At 42.7% G+C, this 14,699-nt stretch overlaps 1 protein-coding gene and 1 long non-coding RNA gene across 6 annotated transcripts in view; one reads left to right on the forward strand and one right to left on the reverse strand.

Moving 5' to 3' along the window:
- The window catches only part of ASH2L (ASH2 like, histone lysine methyltransferase complex subunit), a 47,877-nt gene that overhangs the window by 19,276 nt on the left and 13,902 nt on the right, over positions 1 to 14,699 (reverse strand). Inside the window, exons 2-9 of one of the 5 annotated variants that reach the window (XM_024764997.1) lie at positions 9,976 to 10,220; positions 9,532 to 9,791; positions 8,804 to 8,870; positions 8,539 to 8,693; positions 5,528 to 5,616; positions 5,152 to 5,246; positions 1,631 to 1,726; positions 635 to 730 (exon numbers count right to left, since the gene is read on the reverse strand). In XM_024764997.1, the coding sequence (XP_024620765.1) occupies positions 635 to 730; positions 1,631 to 1,726; positions 5,152 to 5,246; positions 5,528 to 5,616; positions 8,539 to 8,693; positions 8,804 to 8,870; positions 9,532 to 9,719 (786 nt within the window). In that variant the 5' untranslated portion in view covers positions 9,720 to 9,791; positions 9,976 to 10,220. Of the gene's footprint in view, positions 1 to 634; positions 731 to 1,630; positions 1,727 to 5,151; positions 5,247 to 5,527; positions 5,617 to 8,538; positions 8,694 to 8,803; positions 8,871 to 9,531; positions 10,221 to 14,699 lie in introns of all 5 variants that reach the window. The other 4 variants (XM_024764998.1, XM_024764999.1, XM_024765001.1 and 1 more) reach the window with 4 other exon arrangements.
- On the forward strand, positions 10,260 to 13,077 carry LOC112413148 (uncharacterized). The gene is made up of 2 exons (XR_003005911.1): positions 10,260 to 10,387; positions 12,906 to 13,077. It is a non-coding gene; the product is annotated as an uncharacterized LOC112413148 (long non-coding RNA).

Raw genomic sequence — 14,699 nt, forward strand, 5'->3', positions numbered from 1 at the left:
GTGCTGGGGGGCGCACCTCCCTGTGGGAACTAGACCCAGTGTAGTCAGAGCTTTGAATTTTTTTCTCTTAGAGCTTCGCATTTTACAAGAAAAGGCAGAAATCTGAATTTCTGTATGAAATCTTAAATTTTCAATGTGGGCAAATCAAACATTTTAAGGCACAGCTGAAAGATTTGACCTCCTGAGATGCTGAATGTGACACCTGCCATTTAAACAAAGAGGGGAAGTTTTCTTTTTCCTCATATTATGCTAGATACACAACACAAATTCTTCTTCACAGCAAATTTTTCTTCACACTAACAAATGTTTTTAGAGCAAAATTTGAGATGGAAAGAAAAGGAGAAATAACTTGGAATGGCATATTTGTGTTACAAGTGAGGAAATGGAAGTTAAAAAAGATAAAAATGATACGCATCGAGTCATAACATTTTAGGGAAGGGCCAGAACTAAAACACCAGTCTCCTGGTTTAAGGTGAGTGTTCTTTCTTTCCATGTGTAGTAAGAACCATTTATTTGGAACCCACCATGCTATGGGCATTTGTACGTGGCAAACATACAAATGTCAACAAAGCCTGATTCTCTCTGTCCCCATGGCTTAAAAATCAAAAGGGGATTATGAAGCATATTAATGTACCTGATCCAGAAGGCCAAATTTGGGGTAATCTTCTTCTGGGTCCTTACTCCCAGGATCGGGGTGTTCCTTTACTAAGAATACATCTCTTTCTTTACTCTAAAAGGAAACAGCATTTTAGTATTACTGGAAATTTTATACTTAAAATGAATGGATGATGAACCATTAACTCCAATCCCTAGGTGTAATCTCCAAATCCCAAAGCCCGCCCCCCACCAGAAAAAAACCCAACACACAACAGTATTGTTTTTCCCTGATTAGAAAATTAATGCATGACCATCAAAAAATTCAAACAATAGAGAAACTTAAAAAAATGAGAGCCACCGTCCTTCATAACCCTCACCCATCCCTGCATCTCACAGAGATACATACTGTTAACAGCTTGTGCTGACTTCTCCCCAGGTGCTCTCTCTAATTCTAAGGACAATAATGTTCAGAGTTTTTTTTTTTAATCAAAGAAAACAATTGTCTCCAATTTCAATAGAAAAAATTATACTTGCCAAAGTGCACTGGACAAAGGTTTCAGCATCATACATAAAACTACCATGTCTTGGGCTTCCCTGGTGGCGCAGTGGTTGAGAGTCCGCCTGCTGAGGCAGGGGACACAGGTTCGTGCCCTGGGCCGGGAAGATCCCACATGCCGCAGAGCAGCTGCGCCCGTGAGCCATGGCCGCTGAGCCTGCGCTTCCGGAGCCTGTGCTCCACAACGGGAGAGGCCACAGCAGTGAGAGGCCCGCGTACCGCAAAAAAAAAAAAAAAAAAAAAACTACCATGTCTTCATTTAAGACACAATGTGCAGTTCACTGATTTTGTGTGAAAACTATTAAAATTTACAATTGCGCTCCAAGATTTAATACTAGGTTGTTCTCATTTTCTCAGTCATCACATTATTTCAGTGAGACCAAAAAAATATATATACACACATATATATATATATAAATTCTTACAAGGAACACTGGTTTTCTAAATGTTGAGTCTAGTCAATTTTAGCCTACTTACCATCGTTTTAACAATGTTATTTGGCCAGGTCATTTTCCCAGGTCTCTGTCTGGTCGTCATGCACTCCCAATATTTATCAATAAATGGTATGATATCCTAATTTTTAAAACAAAATATACTAAAGCTTTTATAGTTGCTTTCAAAATTATATTCACAAAAAAAACCCCCCAGCATTTTCAAAGACCTTGTCAGAATCAAAAGACAAATTCATGTTTTGCCTTTTAATAACTGAACAAATACATAATTGCATGCGAACAACATATAGGTTGTGGGGAATTTCAAACAAGTATACATATACAAGGACTTCCCTGGTGGTCCAGTGGTTAAGACTCCGCGCTTCCACTGCAGGGGGCACGATATACAACTCTTAGTCACATAGGGCTCATAATCCAGTTAAAGGGAAAAGACCTGCCCTGACTCTGTAAGATGACTCCCAGGTACTCTCTCTCCTGAGCTCCCGTTCCTTCCCACCAGAGACATCTCCATCTGGAAACCCCGCAGGCACCTCAGACTTCTCCTGACCGAGACTGAACTCTGTACCTCACCTCATAAATCTGCTCTTAACACTCAGAATCGCCCGTCACCCAGAGTCACAGGCTTGACACACGGAGTCACTCTTGTTCTTCTCGCACAACCTGCACATCTAAATGGTCACCAAGTGAATTTTTTTAAATATTAATTTATTTATTTATTTGGCTGTGTCGGGTCTTAGTTGCCGCGTGCGGGCTTCTCTCTAGTTTTGGCGCAGGCTCAAGAGTGTGAGGGCTCAGTAGTCTAGCGGCATGTGGGATCTTAGTTCCCCAACCAGGGATCAAACCCGTGTTCCCTGAACTGGAACGTCAGATTCTTAACCACTGGACCACCAGGGAAGTCCCACTAAATGAATTTTTAAATTTCAGAAACTTTTCACCAATCAGGGCTCCTTTCCACCCCCACTGCTTTGACTGCAGTCCTCGCCAGTCCCTGCTTGCATGACTACAATAATCTCTGAGCTTGATCCTCTGGCACCAACTTCCCCCCCTCCTAGGCCACCTCCCCCAGCCCACCAGAGTTTGTCCGCCGCTAACACCTTCCGCCAGAATCAGTTCCGTGAACACCAAATCTTTACTAAAAGGAACGAGGCTGAATCAGGCAAAGCACAAGGGAAGACTGGGATGTTCTGTTGTTCCAGAAAGTAAGGAAGAGTTCAAAGACTGAAGAGGGACATATCAAAAAGTGTCAGGAGTCAGCCGGGATGGGTCTACACTGGTCAAATCTGAGCATCAGAAATCCAGAAATCCCATAATGGACTATAAAAATCAGTGATTCTTAAAATTCAAAACAACAACAACGGTGGGGGGGAGGACTCTTCTTTACAGAAGAACTGTAAACCAGTAAATGTATTCTGTTTACAATGACCATTCTATTAACTGCTTCAGGCTAGGACAGTCAATGGCTGCTACAACCACTGCTTCAAAGGATAAATTACTTAATAATTACAAAGAAAAAGGGGTCTCTTTACAATGGAAACATCAAGTAGTTAAATTCAGGACGACTAATAAATAACCTCTTTACCCAAGTGGTCAAATTTAGGATCACTAATAAAACAAAGCAATATCTTATGTCTCCTGATGTGATAAACACACACTATCTACATAATATTCTTGCCAAAAATGTTTAACCCGAACCTAATCATAAGGAAATAATCAGATAAATGCAAATTGAGGAGCATCATGGCAAGTAACGGTCTAGGCTCTTCAAAATTTCAAATGTTACAGTAGACTAAAATAACAAAGTAAAATAAAGGAACTATTCTAGAGATAAAAGAGACATTACAACTAAATTTAATGTGTGATCCTTGATCAGGTCCTGGATAGAAGAAAAAGCTATGACGGATATCATTTAGACAATAAAAATACTGAGAAAATATGCACTCAATACACAAAAATAGAATCTGTATACATAAGATAGTTGTACTGTACCAACATTAAGGGTTTTCAGTGTGATCACCGCACTGTGGTTATGAGAGAATATTGGGTAAAGTGTAATACCTACAATTTAGTCTCACATGAGCTTAGGGGGAATATATAGATATGGGGAGATAAAGCAAACACAGCAAAATGGTAACAGCTGGCAAATCTAGAGAAAGAATAAACAGATGTTCATGGTACTATTTGAATTTTTCTATATATTTGAAAAATTCAGAATAACAATTTAGAGAAAAAAATAAGAGGCAAACCTAATCACAGCACACCTCTATTTAAATGCATTCTTTTTAATGTAGGAAAAAAGGTTGAGGGGGGTGAGGCGTGGGGAGGGGACCCTCAGCTGACTTCTCCGGCTTACAGGATTAAGTCTAACCTCTCTGTTTAGTAGAAAAGGCCCTGGTCAGTCTGATCCTGAAGATATTCGTCTCACTAAATACCCTACACCAACCAGTGTCTTTCTTTTTCTTTTTTTTTTTTGGGCCTGGCCGCACGGCTTGCAGGATCTTAACTCCTCAACCAGGGATCGAATCCGCGCTCCCTGCAGTAGAAGCGTGGCCCCTGCAACGGAAGCTCCAAGTCCTAACCACTGGACAGCCAGGGAATTCCCCAACCAGTGTCTTTCAAACTGAAGGCTGCAATCAATTAGTAGGCTATAAAATCAATTTTGTAGGTGAATACTAGCGTTGACTAGAATAGAAAATATCGGCACGCAGAGGGAAAAGATCAGAGGGGGCCCCAGTTTTAAATGAGAGCAGGTACATATGCGTGTATACCAGGTCACAGCGTAAACTTCAAAGTTATAAAATTTACTTAAGTCATATTTTGTTACCATGAGTCACAGTAGGAAAGACTCACGGACGGGCTGATCATCTAATTCTGAGTCCTGACTTTAGTCATGCTGTTTTCCAGTTTAACAATAAAGGATGAATCTTTTTAATAAACTGGCCTTTTCCCCTGACAAAATCTGTGATTGGCATCCATAAAAACAGCTCAAACTAAGCTGAGAAGGTTCACCTCAAGGTCTGATTATTAACTGTGGGACAGACAGTTGTTTGCTTCTATAAAGCCAATCAAAACTATTTAAGGATTTATCTTTCTTTTTTTTTAAATACACTCTTTTTTAATATAAGGATTCATCCTTCTAATAGCTAAGCCAATGACACAATGAGCACACACCAGGAAGTTAGTAAATCACATGAAATGAGAACAAAGTAACCACTGAATTAATCATATATTCATAAAAATTGGGGGGAAAGAACTTATTGTTAGACTGTACAGTTGATCCTTGAACAACTCTGGGATTAGGGGCACCGACTGTCTACACAGTCAAAAATCCTCACGTAGGTTTACAGTCAGCCCTCTGTATTCGTGGTTCTACATCCAAGGATTCAATCAACCTTGAAATGTGTAGTACTGTAGGATGTACTTAGTGAAAAAAACCTGCATATAAATGGACCAGTGAAGTTCAAACCCATGCTGTTCAAGGGTCCACTGTATTTAGAAGTTCCTCCTGATTCTTTGGCATAATTGCAATTACAATAATTCTATCTCTACCTTATCTTTGGAGAACATGGTTTTCGGATGTTCATCCTGTGTTCGGGACTGCCAGGTTAGGTTGGCCAAAGCACTAAGGCACATTTCTTTCAAGTCTATAAAAACAAAAAGGAAGAAAAAGTTACCTGTAGTAATATATCCCTGTTACCAAAAGAATATTCAACTAGGTGGTCCACAGATTAACAACCACAGCAGCAAAGAATAGAGTCATCATTTGATCTGAAATGGACAATAGCAATTATTCAGAGCTAAGCCCCAAGGTAACTTCTACCAGCTACCAAGCAAAGGTTTCCTGATTCGCCTGAGCCCAAATCCCTTTTCTTTGCCAGCTAACCAGAGGACAGTCACTTTGCAGTACTCCGGAGTTTGTCCTTACTTGCTTGCTTCCGGAGGAAGTAGGTATTCCCACTATGATGGCATACATTGCAGTGGAAACTGTAGTTGGTCATGAAAGGTAGACAGGATCTGGAGAACAGCCAAATTGTGCAAATTAGTGAAGTTCTAAACACACACTTATGAGAAGTAAATCAACGGGGATCCTCTCCCTCAGTGAAAGTTACATAATAACGCTAATATATTAATATACTCTTAAAACTTAAAAAGGTCACCAAGGGAATTCCCTGGCGGTCCAGTGGTTAGGGTTCCACGCTTCCATTGCAGGGGGCACAGGTTCAGTCCCTGGTCGGGGAACTAAAATCCCACATGCTGCGCAGCAGGGTCAAAAAAAAAGGTCACCAAAACAGGGCTCTTATTTTTACAAATACCTGGATTTTTCTGTCACAAAAATTTAGTAAGACATTATCCACTATAGCTGATAATTCGGCATCTGCAAGGTTCTGACCTGAGCCCTATCCAAGCTAGTTTATTATAGTTTGTAAGCACCTAAAAGAGTATACCAGGCGACTTGTGGAAAGTAGTCCACAAGTAGTCTCTTTAAATATCTTTACATTTAAATATCTGTACTTATATTATATCCAAGTATCTTTGTAAAGTGCCAATACCATTGTTGGAAAGGGCAGACAGGTATAAAAAGATTAATTTTAAAATGTAAATAATTATTCAAGAACAACACAGAAGTCACAAAACATGACTTGCCTCATTACCAAATGAATCCTACAGATGACAGTTAGTCTTATTTAAGAGTTTAAAGGACCCAAGGAGTAACTTCAGATTTAAGAGTTAGGGAAGATTTTTTGAGGACACAAATTAGGATTTGGAAAGATGAGTTGGTCTTCTTTGCTACAGGCAAACTGTTTTGTGTAAAGATGAGAAAGTGCAAACTAGGAGGCCAAGGGGCAAACTGGTGTACACAAGTTTGGCCAGGGGAGGGGAGTTGTCGGGGGTATGGTAAAAGATAAGGCTTGAAAGGTAAGAAGTACAAGAGGCCTTACATGCCCGTGGAAGTGGATCTTCTCTGTGGGTAACAGGAACAGCTTGAAGGGGAAGCCACCTTGTGAAAGCAGTAAGTTTAGTGATAGGATGGGTCTGAAGGGAAGAAGAGATTAGAAACAAGAATATGGAAGAAGCTTCTGTAGCCGTTCCAGCAGAAGGTTAAAAAAAAAAAAAGCCCTCACCTCGAGTGAAACAATAAAAATGGAAAGGACAAGCAAGTGCACAAGAAGAAAAAAAACTGGTCAAGCTTGGTAGCTGATTTGATGGGGGCGGGCATGAAATAAAAGGAGTCCTAACCACTAAGACTGCTTGTATCATAGAGGAAATCTCCTAAGAGGTGAGCTGGGGCCAAGAGAAGGCCTGTTTGAAGGCAGAGAGGAAGAAACTGGTGGAGGGAGAGACTGAGGGCTAACAGGAACCATGCATTAGAGAAGTGTGGTGGCTGTACTGGGTGACTGGAAAAGTATAGGGAGAGCTTGGTCCTGAAAAGGAGAAAGTAAAAGAAAAACAAAAGACTGGTTTAAGTTGGAAGAGAAGGAATCAAAATAAAGGCAGGTTTATCTTGGACTTTGCTGAAACTGGTTTAAGGTATCCTTAAAGAGATGTTCCCAAATGTGTGTCTACTGCCACCACTCAAGGAATTAAGAAATATCCTTAGGACTGTTAAGATCGAGTTCCCTTACCTTTAGCTCTCTCTAGAGCCCCTTCCATTAAACAGTCCATTGTGATAAGCTCACTTACAGAAGAGATAGGCAGGTATATAGTTACCTAATTCAAATACAATCAGGTGTTTAGAGCAGCCTTTTTCATACCCTGCTAGCTCACTCACTTCCTCCATCTCAGCCATAAACAATAATCTGTCCTACCTGCTGGGTTTTACGTATAACTTCTCAAATTCAGGTACAAACTGGTCTCTACCAAACTTCTGAACTGTGGTTTGATTCATTGATGGATTGTTCCACATTATCACTCTGATAAATTTCCTTTCCTAGACCCTGTTTATCCAAATTCTCCTTGGCAAAAGTGGCCCAATTTTAGGTCTTTTCTAACTGACCAGCTTATATATTTTCCCTATAGGTCTTTCTACCGAGATCACTTCTTCCTGATCCTTCAGTAACTTTCTTTCTTTTTTAAACATTCTATCCTTGCTCACCAGTCACATATTAATCAGAACATTAGTATTTCTTTAACTTTTTAACTAGAAAGCAGTTATCAAATTATAAAGGAAGGTTATTTCTTCACAAACCCATCCAAGGGGGATTAATTTCAGAATTGACATCGCAACCCTATTCTGAGACAGTCTTATCTAAATGTATTTGTATAATACGGACCATAAAGAACACCCCAGAGGCAGCAGTATAGTAATTTCCATAGACAGTGAGTCAGTAATGCTGCCTTGCTAGCTGTTGACCGAATACTCAGAATAAGTAAAGGCGTCTTTCATTCTCAATCGTTCATAAAATGATTTTAATTCACTAGAAGAGGTGTAAAGACTGGAAATTGGTTTTGCTGAGGAGAGAATTCAGGACACTTAAAGGGAGTGAATTAGAAACCAAAAGGAAAAAAAGGATGGCTCAGGCATGAAGAGGACTGGCCATCTCAAATTTTTGACATCAGGCTTTTTCCACTACATACACCAACCCTTTCCCCCAAATCCACAATACCCAATACAAGGTTTAAATGACATTGTCTCAAATTTGTTTATTTAATGCTTTGTAATTACATGGTTTGTCTCCCGTCCAGGCCCGAAGTGCAAACACAGGGATAATAACTATCATTATACCTGTTAAGGGCTTGCCCTTAGTAGAGAGAAGACATGCTCAGGCTATTAAAACAATTCCTGATTCAAAGCCTACTACTCACTGAACAGGGATCAGGAGACACAGGAAACACTACGCATTTACGTTTGCCTACGCACTGACTATTCAACTGTTGGACGTGTTGAGATCTAACACTTACAAAGTGATTCTTACAAAGTCTACGAAAAATACTCACGAGGTATCTATGCCAAAGGTGTCTGCTGTGAACCATTTGGTACATATTCCACACTGCAGCTCCACCTCTCCCAACTGGCGACCATTCTCTTCATCCACGGAGCCCGCCTGAGTATCCATCACCTCTGAAGTATCCCCAGCACCTTCCTGTGTCCACAGAACCATGAGAGAATCAAGTTAGTTGACCTGACTGTATTTTTGATTCGCTTAAAAACTTTAAAAACCAACCCTATTTTGCTTTGCAAACATCCAAAAGAAATACTTACTAGCATATCCTTTCCATTAGAGGATTCTGTCTCCAAGCCACCACTTACATCAACTGAGTTTGCATCCCTGTAAAATAAAGAAAGCACTCAGAAAGAAGAATTTTCAAGAGAAACACACCTGAAAACACCTATTCCTAAAGATGATGATCAAAGTACAGCTGAACTTCACTCCTACTTTTTTCAGCAAAGACTGTTCTCAGACTGGATGTCCAGCATTAGGAAGAATGCAGCCAAGATAAACCCAAGCCCATGGCGCATCAAGGAAACCTAATCGGCTCTTACAGACAAGTCTACAGGGGATGGAACTGGTGCTGGGGGAGGTTCGAAGAGATGCAGCTTTTCCGCTCTGTTTTCAGAGGGACCATTACTTCCACCAGTCTGGCAGCGCAAAGTGGTTTCCTCTCTGGGATTTTTGAAGGGTTCCTGCTAGAAACTGACCTATCAGCACCCTGCTGGTGTGCAAGGGCCGGGAGGTAGGAGGAGAAACTTGGCCTAAAAGGTGCGAAAGAGGCGTAGCCTGAGATACAGTTCAGAGGGGACAGGCCAAGCGGCGAGCGGGACTAAGGTCCGGGAGGGAGCCGGGCGAGCGGCTGGCCGCAGGGCCTGGGTTCGGAAGGGGCGGGCCGGAGGGCTCCCAGGAGCCGCGGGATTCCGAGAGGGGCGGGCCTCCCTCCCCTCCCCCCTCGTCCCCCTCCCTCCCTCTGTCCTTGGGCTGCAGGACGTCTCACCCGCTTTCGGCCTCTCCAGAGCCAGGCTCCGCGGCTGGAGCAGCAGACGTCCCCTCCCCGGCCGGAGCGGCTGCTACCGCTACTACCGGCTTCGTTTCCCCTTCTTCTGCCGGTGTTGCATTTGCAGCCACTGCCGGGCCGGGTCCTGCATTCACTCCCGGGCCGGGTACGGTTCCCGCCGCCGCCATCACTGCCGCCTCCCAGACTTCTCGCGAGAATACTTTCTGCGTCTCGCGCGAGTCGCTCACTGGCCCTCTAGCCTTCAAATAGTAAAGATTCTCAGTGAGTACACCGCCTGCCAAGGGAAGGCGCGCTCTAAGCCGACGCTTTAAGGTCGGCAGGGCAGACAGAGGTGGGCGGGGCCTCGGGGCTGGGTAGCTACAGACCGAGCCACGTGAAGGCGGAGGAGATGAGATTACTCGTTGGATTTCCTCTAGGACTCACTTCATTTCAGGGTGGACGCTGCGCATTTTCGTGACCGGGACGAAATCACCGCGCGGATGAGGCTTCTTGAGAGCGCTGGCAGCCTAGAGGCTTTGAAGGCTGTGATGTGCATTGCAGACTTTCCTCACCGTTAGACGTGGGAAACGTCTTCCCGCCCAGAAGTAGTTTGTTGTACTGCCCTCGTGATCTGCCACTTTGAGCAGGTTTCCTAGTGGCGTCTGGAGATGGGCGGCTTAATTTTGTGACTTTAAAATTAATTGAAAATTTAAATCAAAAAAGTAATTGGGGAATTCCGTGGTTAGGATTCGGCGCTTTCACCGTGGAGGCCCAGGTTTAATCCCTGGTCAGGGAACTGAGATACCGCAAGCCGCACAACACGGCCAAAACAAAATAACAACAAAAAAAGTAATTGGTAAGAGATCACCATGTGATTTGGCATAGAACTTTGAAGTCGTTGAAAGAATTGAGTTGAACTGATTTCTAAATGGGAATCTGCTTGTTTATGTAAACAGAGGTTGTCAGCTCTTATATCTATAAACACGAAAAATAGGAATAGAATTGATGCTGAACCTGTCTCATTCTAGCAGTAGCGATATTCATGGATATATGGATTAACTGAAAATCTAATCCTCAGTCTCATTAAGAATTGCATCTCTAACACAATTTTAATTTTTATGTTTAGTAATCAAAATGTATACTATGTTTATTCGATCAGTTGTATACTGATAATTGACTGAAGAAATATTTTAACACTAGAGATTTATGGTCACAGAAAGTATATAAAAATTTAATTTCAACTTTTATACATATTTTTATTGCAGAGAAGTATTTAGCCTTTAGTAAAAAAAGATATATACACATATGTATTAATTACCTATATATTTTTATATGTGGGTGCATATATATATGTTCCATTTTATCTTATGAAGGAAGAAGAACGGAAATAAGATGATGTAAAATTTCCAGCTATTAAAGAAATCTTGTTCATGTATTTTTTGTTTTTTTTAAGTATACTCTTCAGTGGTTTTTATTTACTTTGCTTTTTAAGTTTTTTTTTTAATGTGGACCATTTTTTTTTTTAAGTCTTTATCGAATTTGTTATGATATTGCTTCTTTTTAGGTTTTGGTTTTCTGGCTGCAAGGCATGTGGGATCTTAGGTCCCGGACCAGGGATTGAACCCGCACCCCCTGCATTGGAAGGCAAAGTCTTACACTGGACCTCCAAGGAAGTCCCTGTTTTGGGGGGTTTTTTTGGCGGTACCGCATGGCTTGTGGGATCTTAGTTCCCTGACCAGGGATTGAACCCAGGCCCTGGCAATGGAAGTGCCAAGTCCTAACCACTGGACTGCCAGGGAATTCCCTATATCTTTTTTTTTTTTAATGCCAGTAGTGACACACTAAATCGATTTGATGACCGAAATTTGAAAAACACTGGTATAGCATTGTTTTCAAAGGGCAGTGGTCTGGGGATTGAACCCTGGACAGCATCTGCATTTTAAATGAAAGTCATGAATGATCTGAAACCAAGTCCCCCTAAAACCGAGTTCCCTTACTCAATTTATGATTAATCTCTCTATCTAAAACTTCATTCCCTTTCTTGTCCCCTCTGAGCTCAATTCCTTGTTTACTGAACAGTAATCAACCAGAGTCAGATGATTAAAATTGCTGTGGTCAATAACATCGTTAATGTACTAAAATTGCTATTATAGACATCACCATTAATGTACAAACTCAGATTGTTTCTCCAGGGCAAGATGAGCTAATAGACCCTGGCCACAGAATGTAAACCAGAGACATTCTGACTCTCGAAACTATGATTAAGAACCAGTGTTCTTTTTTTTTTTTTTTGCGGTACACGGGCCTTTCACTGTTGTGGCCCCAGATGCGCAGGCTCAGCAGCCATGGCTCATGGGCCCAGCCGCTGTGCGGCATGTGGGATCCTCCCGGGCTGGGGCACGATCCCGCATCCCCTGCATCGGCAGGCGGACTCTCAACCACTGCGCCACCAGGGAAGCCCAGAACCAGTGTTCTTAATCAAAATGTGAAATGTCACAAGACAGTGTTTAATCCCAGCCTCTTTGGTCTTCCCCTTTAAAACACCCCAGACTCAAAGACCAAGTTGGAGAGTGGATCTGCAGCTTGTCTCCCACTCCCTCATTTGGTGCCCTGCAATAAATGCTGTATTTTCCTTCACCACATCCTGGTGTTGGTAGATTGAATTTGCTTCACGTTTGGCCAGTAGACCTAAGTTTAGTTTGGTAACATTCATTTTAAAAGTCCTAAATGATTTCAATGGAGTAATAGAGTGGTGGGGGCAGAATTCACATTGCAATGGATTGAGAAGTGAATAGAGGGCTGGAAGTAGAAATAGCTGTGTAGACAAATCTTCCCACCTTTTCCTTTTACCTCTATAAAGAGAAAACCTGAGTCAATAGGGCAAAATGTCAACATCTGCTAAATTTGCTAGTCTGTTGCATGATGTCTTGATGTCTCATGGCAGAAAGAATTCAGTGAGAAACAAAGTGATAGGTAAGAAGTGGATTTATTTAGAGAGAAACACACTCCACAGACAGAGGGCCATGTGGGCCATGTCAGAAGGTGAGAGCAGCCCCCAGGGTACAGGGTTGTCAGTTGTTATAGGGGTGGGTAATTTCATAGGCTTATGAAAGGGAGGACTATTCCAAGTATTTTGGGGAAGGGGTGGATATTTCCAGGAATTGGGCCACCGCCCCCTTTTTGACCTTTATGGTTGGCCTTGGAACTGTCATGGCACCCGTGGGTGTGTTACAATGAGTCTATTCAGAAGCTCAAGGTCTAGTGGAAGTCAACTTGTCCGCCATCTTGGACCTGTTCGAATTAGTTTATGTCGTGTCCCTGGGCTATGTCATTCTTTTAAAGATTGTGCCCTGCCCCCTTCTCTCCTGTTTCAGTTCCAGCAAGGAACCAGAACCTGTGCCATCAACATCCGGCATGAGTGAAATTGCAGCTTGCCCTCTGTTTCCTATTGCTGATGACCCTGCAGCTCTACCATCTCTCACCTCCACTCCCTCCTCCAGTCAGTAACTCTTCTTTTTTTTAAAATAAATTTATTTATTTTATGTATTTATTTTTGGCTGTGTTGGGTTTTTGTTGCTGCACGCAGGCTTCCTCTAGTTGCATTGAGCAGGGGCTGCTCTTTGTTCCGGTGTGCGGGCTTCTCACTGCGGTGGCTTCTCTTGTTGCCGAGCGTGGGCTCTAGGCCCGCGGGCTTCAGTAGTTGTGGCTCGCGGACTTAGCTGCTCCGTGGCATGTGGGATCTTCCCGGACCAGGGCTCGAACCCATGTCCCCTGCATCGGCAGGCAGATTCTTAACCACTGTGCCACCAGGGAAGCCCCTCAGTAACTCTTCTTGTCTGTTCATTCAGTGCCAGCCCCTGTGTGCCAGCTGTTGTACTGGACTACTGTACTTTTCAAGGTACTGTACTGGAAGATTAAACATGTCTTCTTTATTTTTTGTTTGTTTTTTATGTATTATTTGTGTGAAAAGTAGTATAAACCTATTACAGTACAGCACTATATGGATGATTGTGTTAGTTGGGTACCTAGGCTAACTTTGTTGGACTTATGAACAAATTGGACTTACGAATGCACCCTCGGAACAGAACTTGTTCGTATGTAGGGGACTTACTGTAATAATGATCTTAAGGGAACAAAAGGACAAACTTAACAGGCAAGAGAATTAACAATGGCAAAGATAACAAATCAGATGTAAAGACTCCCAGTTCTACTTCAATGGTAAGGACTAGCCTAAAGCACTGTCTTGAGCTGTTGTGCAGAATTTAAATCCCTCTTCAAGTGCTCAATCACCAGATCAACTGGAACCTAAGGGGTGATGATGGTGACCTTTTCTGACCCTCCTGACTTCAATCAACTAAAGCTTGGACTGTCCACTGCTCAAGCCCCTTCATGAACATGCACGTACCCTTAGGTTAAAACTTTCCCAGTTTTGCTATTTGGAAACACTACTTTGAGAAAGATCCCTGGTGTTCTCTTTACTTGATACAAGTACTAAGTCCTTCCTTCTTCTTATCTTTGGCTTGGTTATATCTTATGGCTCGACATCCACCAAGAGGAGACCCAGTTTTCAGGTAACACCAGGACAGGTTTTTTTGTTTTGTTTTATTTTATTTTTATTTTTATTTTTTGGCGGTATGCGGGCCTCTCACTGCTGTGGCCTCTCCTGTTGCGGAGCACAGGCTCCGGACGCACAGGCTCAGCGGCCGTGGCTCACGGGCCCAGCCGCTCCACAGCATGTGGGATCCTCCCGGACCAGGGCACGAACCCATGTCCCCTGCATCGGCAGGCAGACTCTCAACCACTGCGCCACCAGGGAAGCCCTGTTTTGTTTTATTTTTGTTTTTGTTTTGGCCGCGTGGCTTATGGGATCTCAGTTCCCCAACCAGGGATTGAACCTGGGCCCCAGCAGTGAAAACCTGGAATCCTAACCATTAGGCCACCAGGGAACTCCCAGGACAGGTATTAAAGTGAACTAACCTACTGAAACCTAGTCCCCCAAAACCGAGTTCCCCAGCCGAGTTTATGGTTAACCTCTGTATCCAAAACTTTATTCCCTCCCTTTCTTGTCCTGTACCTGTTCCCCTAAAGATTGAGGAGCATCACAGAAAAGGGGGATTGAAACTGCCAGGGTACAAAAGCCTTTCCCTCCCCCCACCCCCCGCCGCTTC

Source organism: Neophocaena asiaeorientalis, unplaced genomic scaffold (genome assembly GCF_003031525.2).
Source record: "Neophocaena asiaeorientalis asiaeorientalis breed wild unplaced genomic scaffold, Neophocaena_asiaeorientalis_V1.1 scaffold14, whole genome shotgun sequence".
NCBI lineage: Eukaryota > Metazoa > Chordata > Mammalia > Artiodactyla > Phocoenidae > Neophocaena > Neophocaena asiaeorientalis.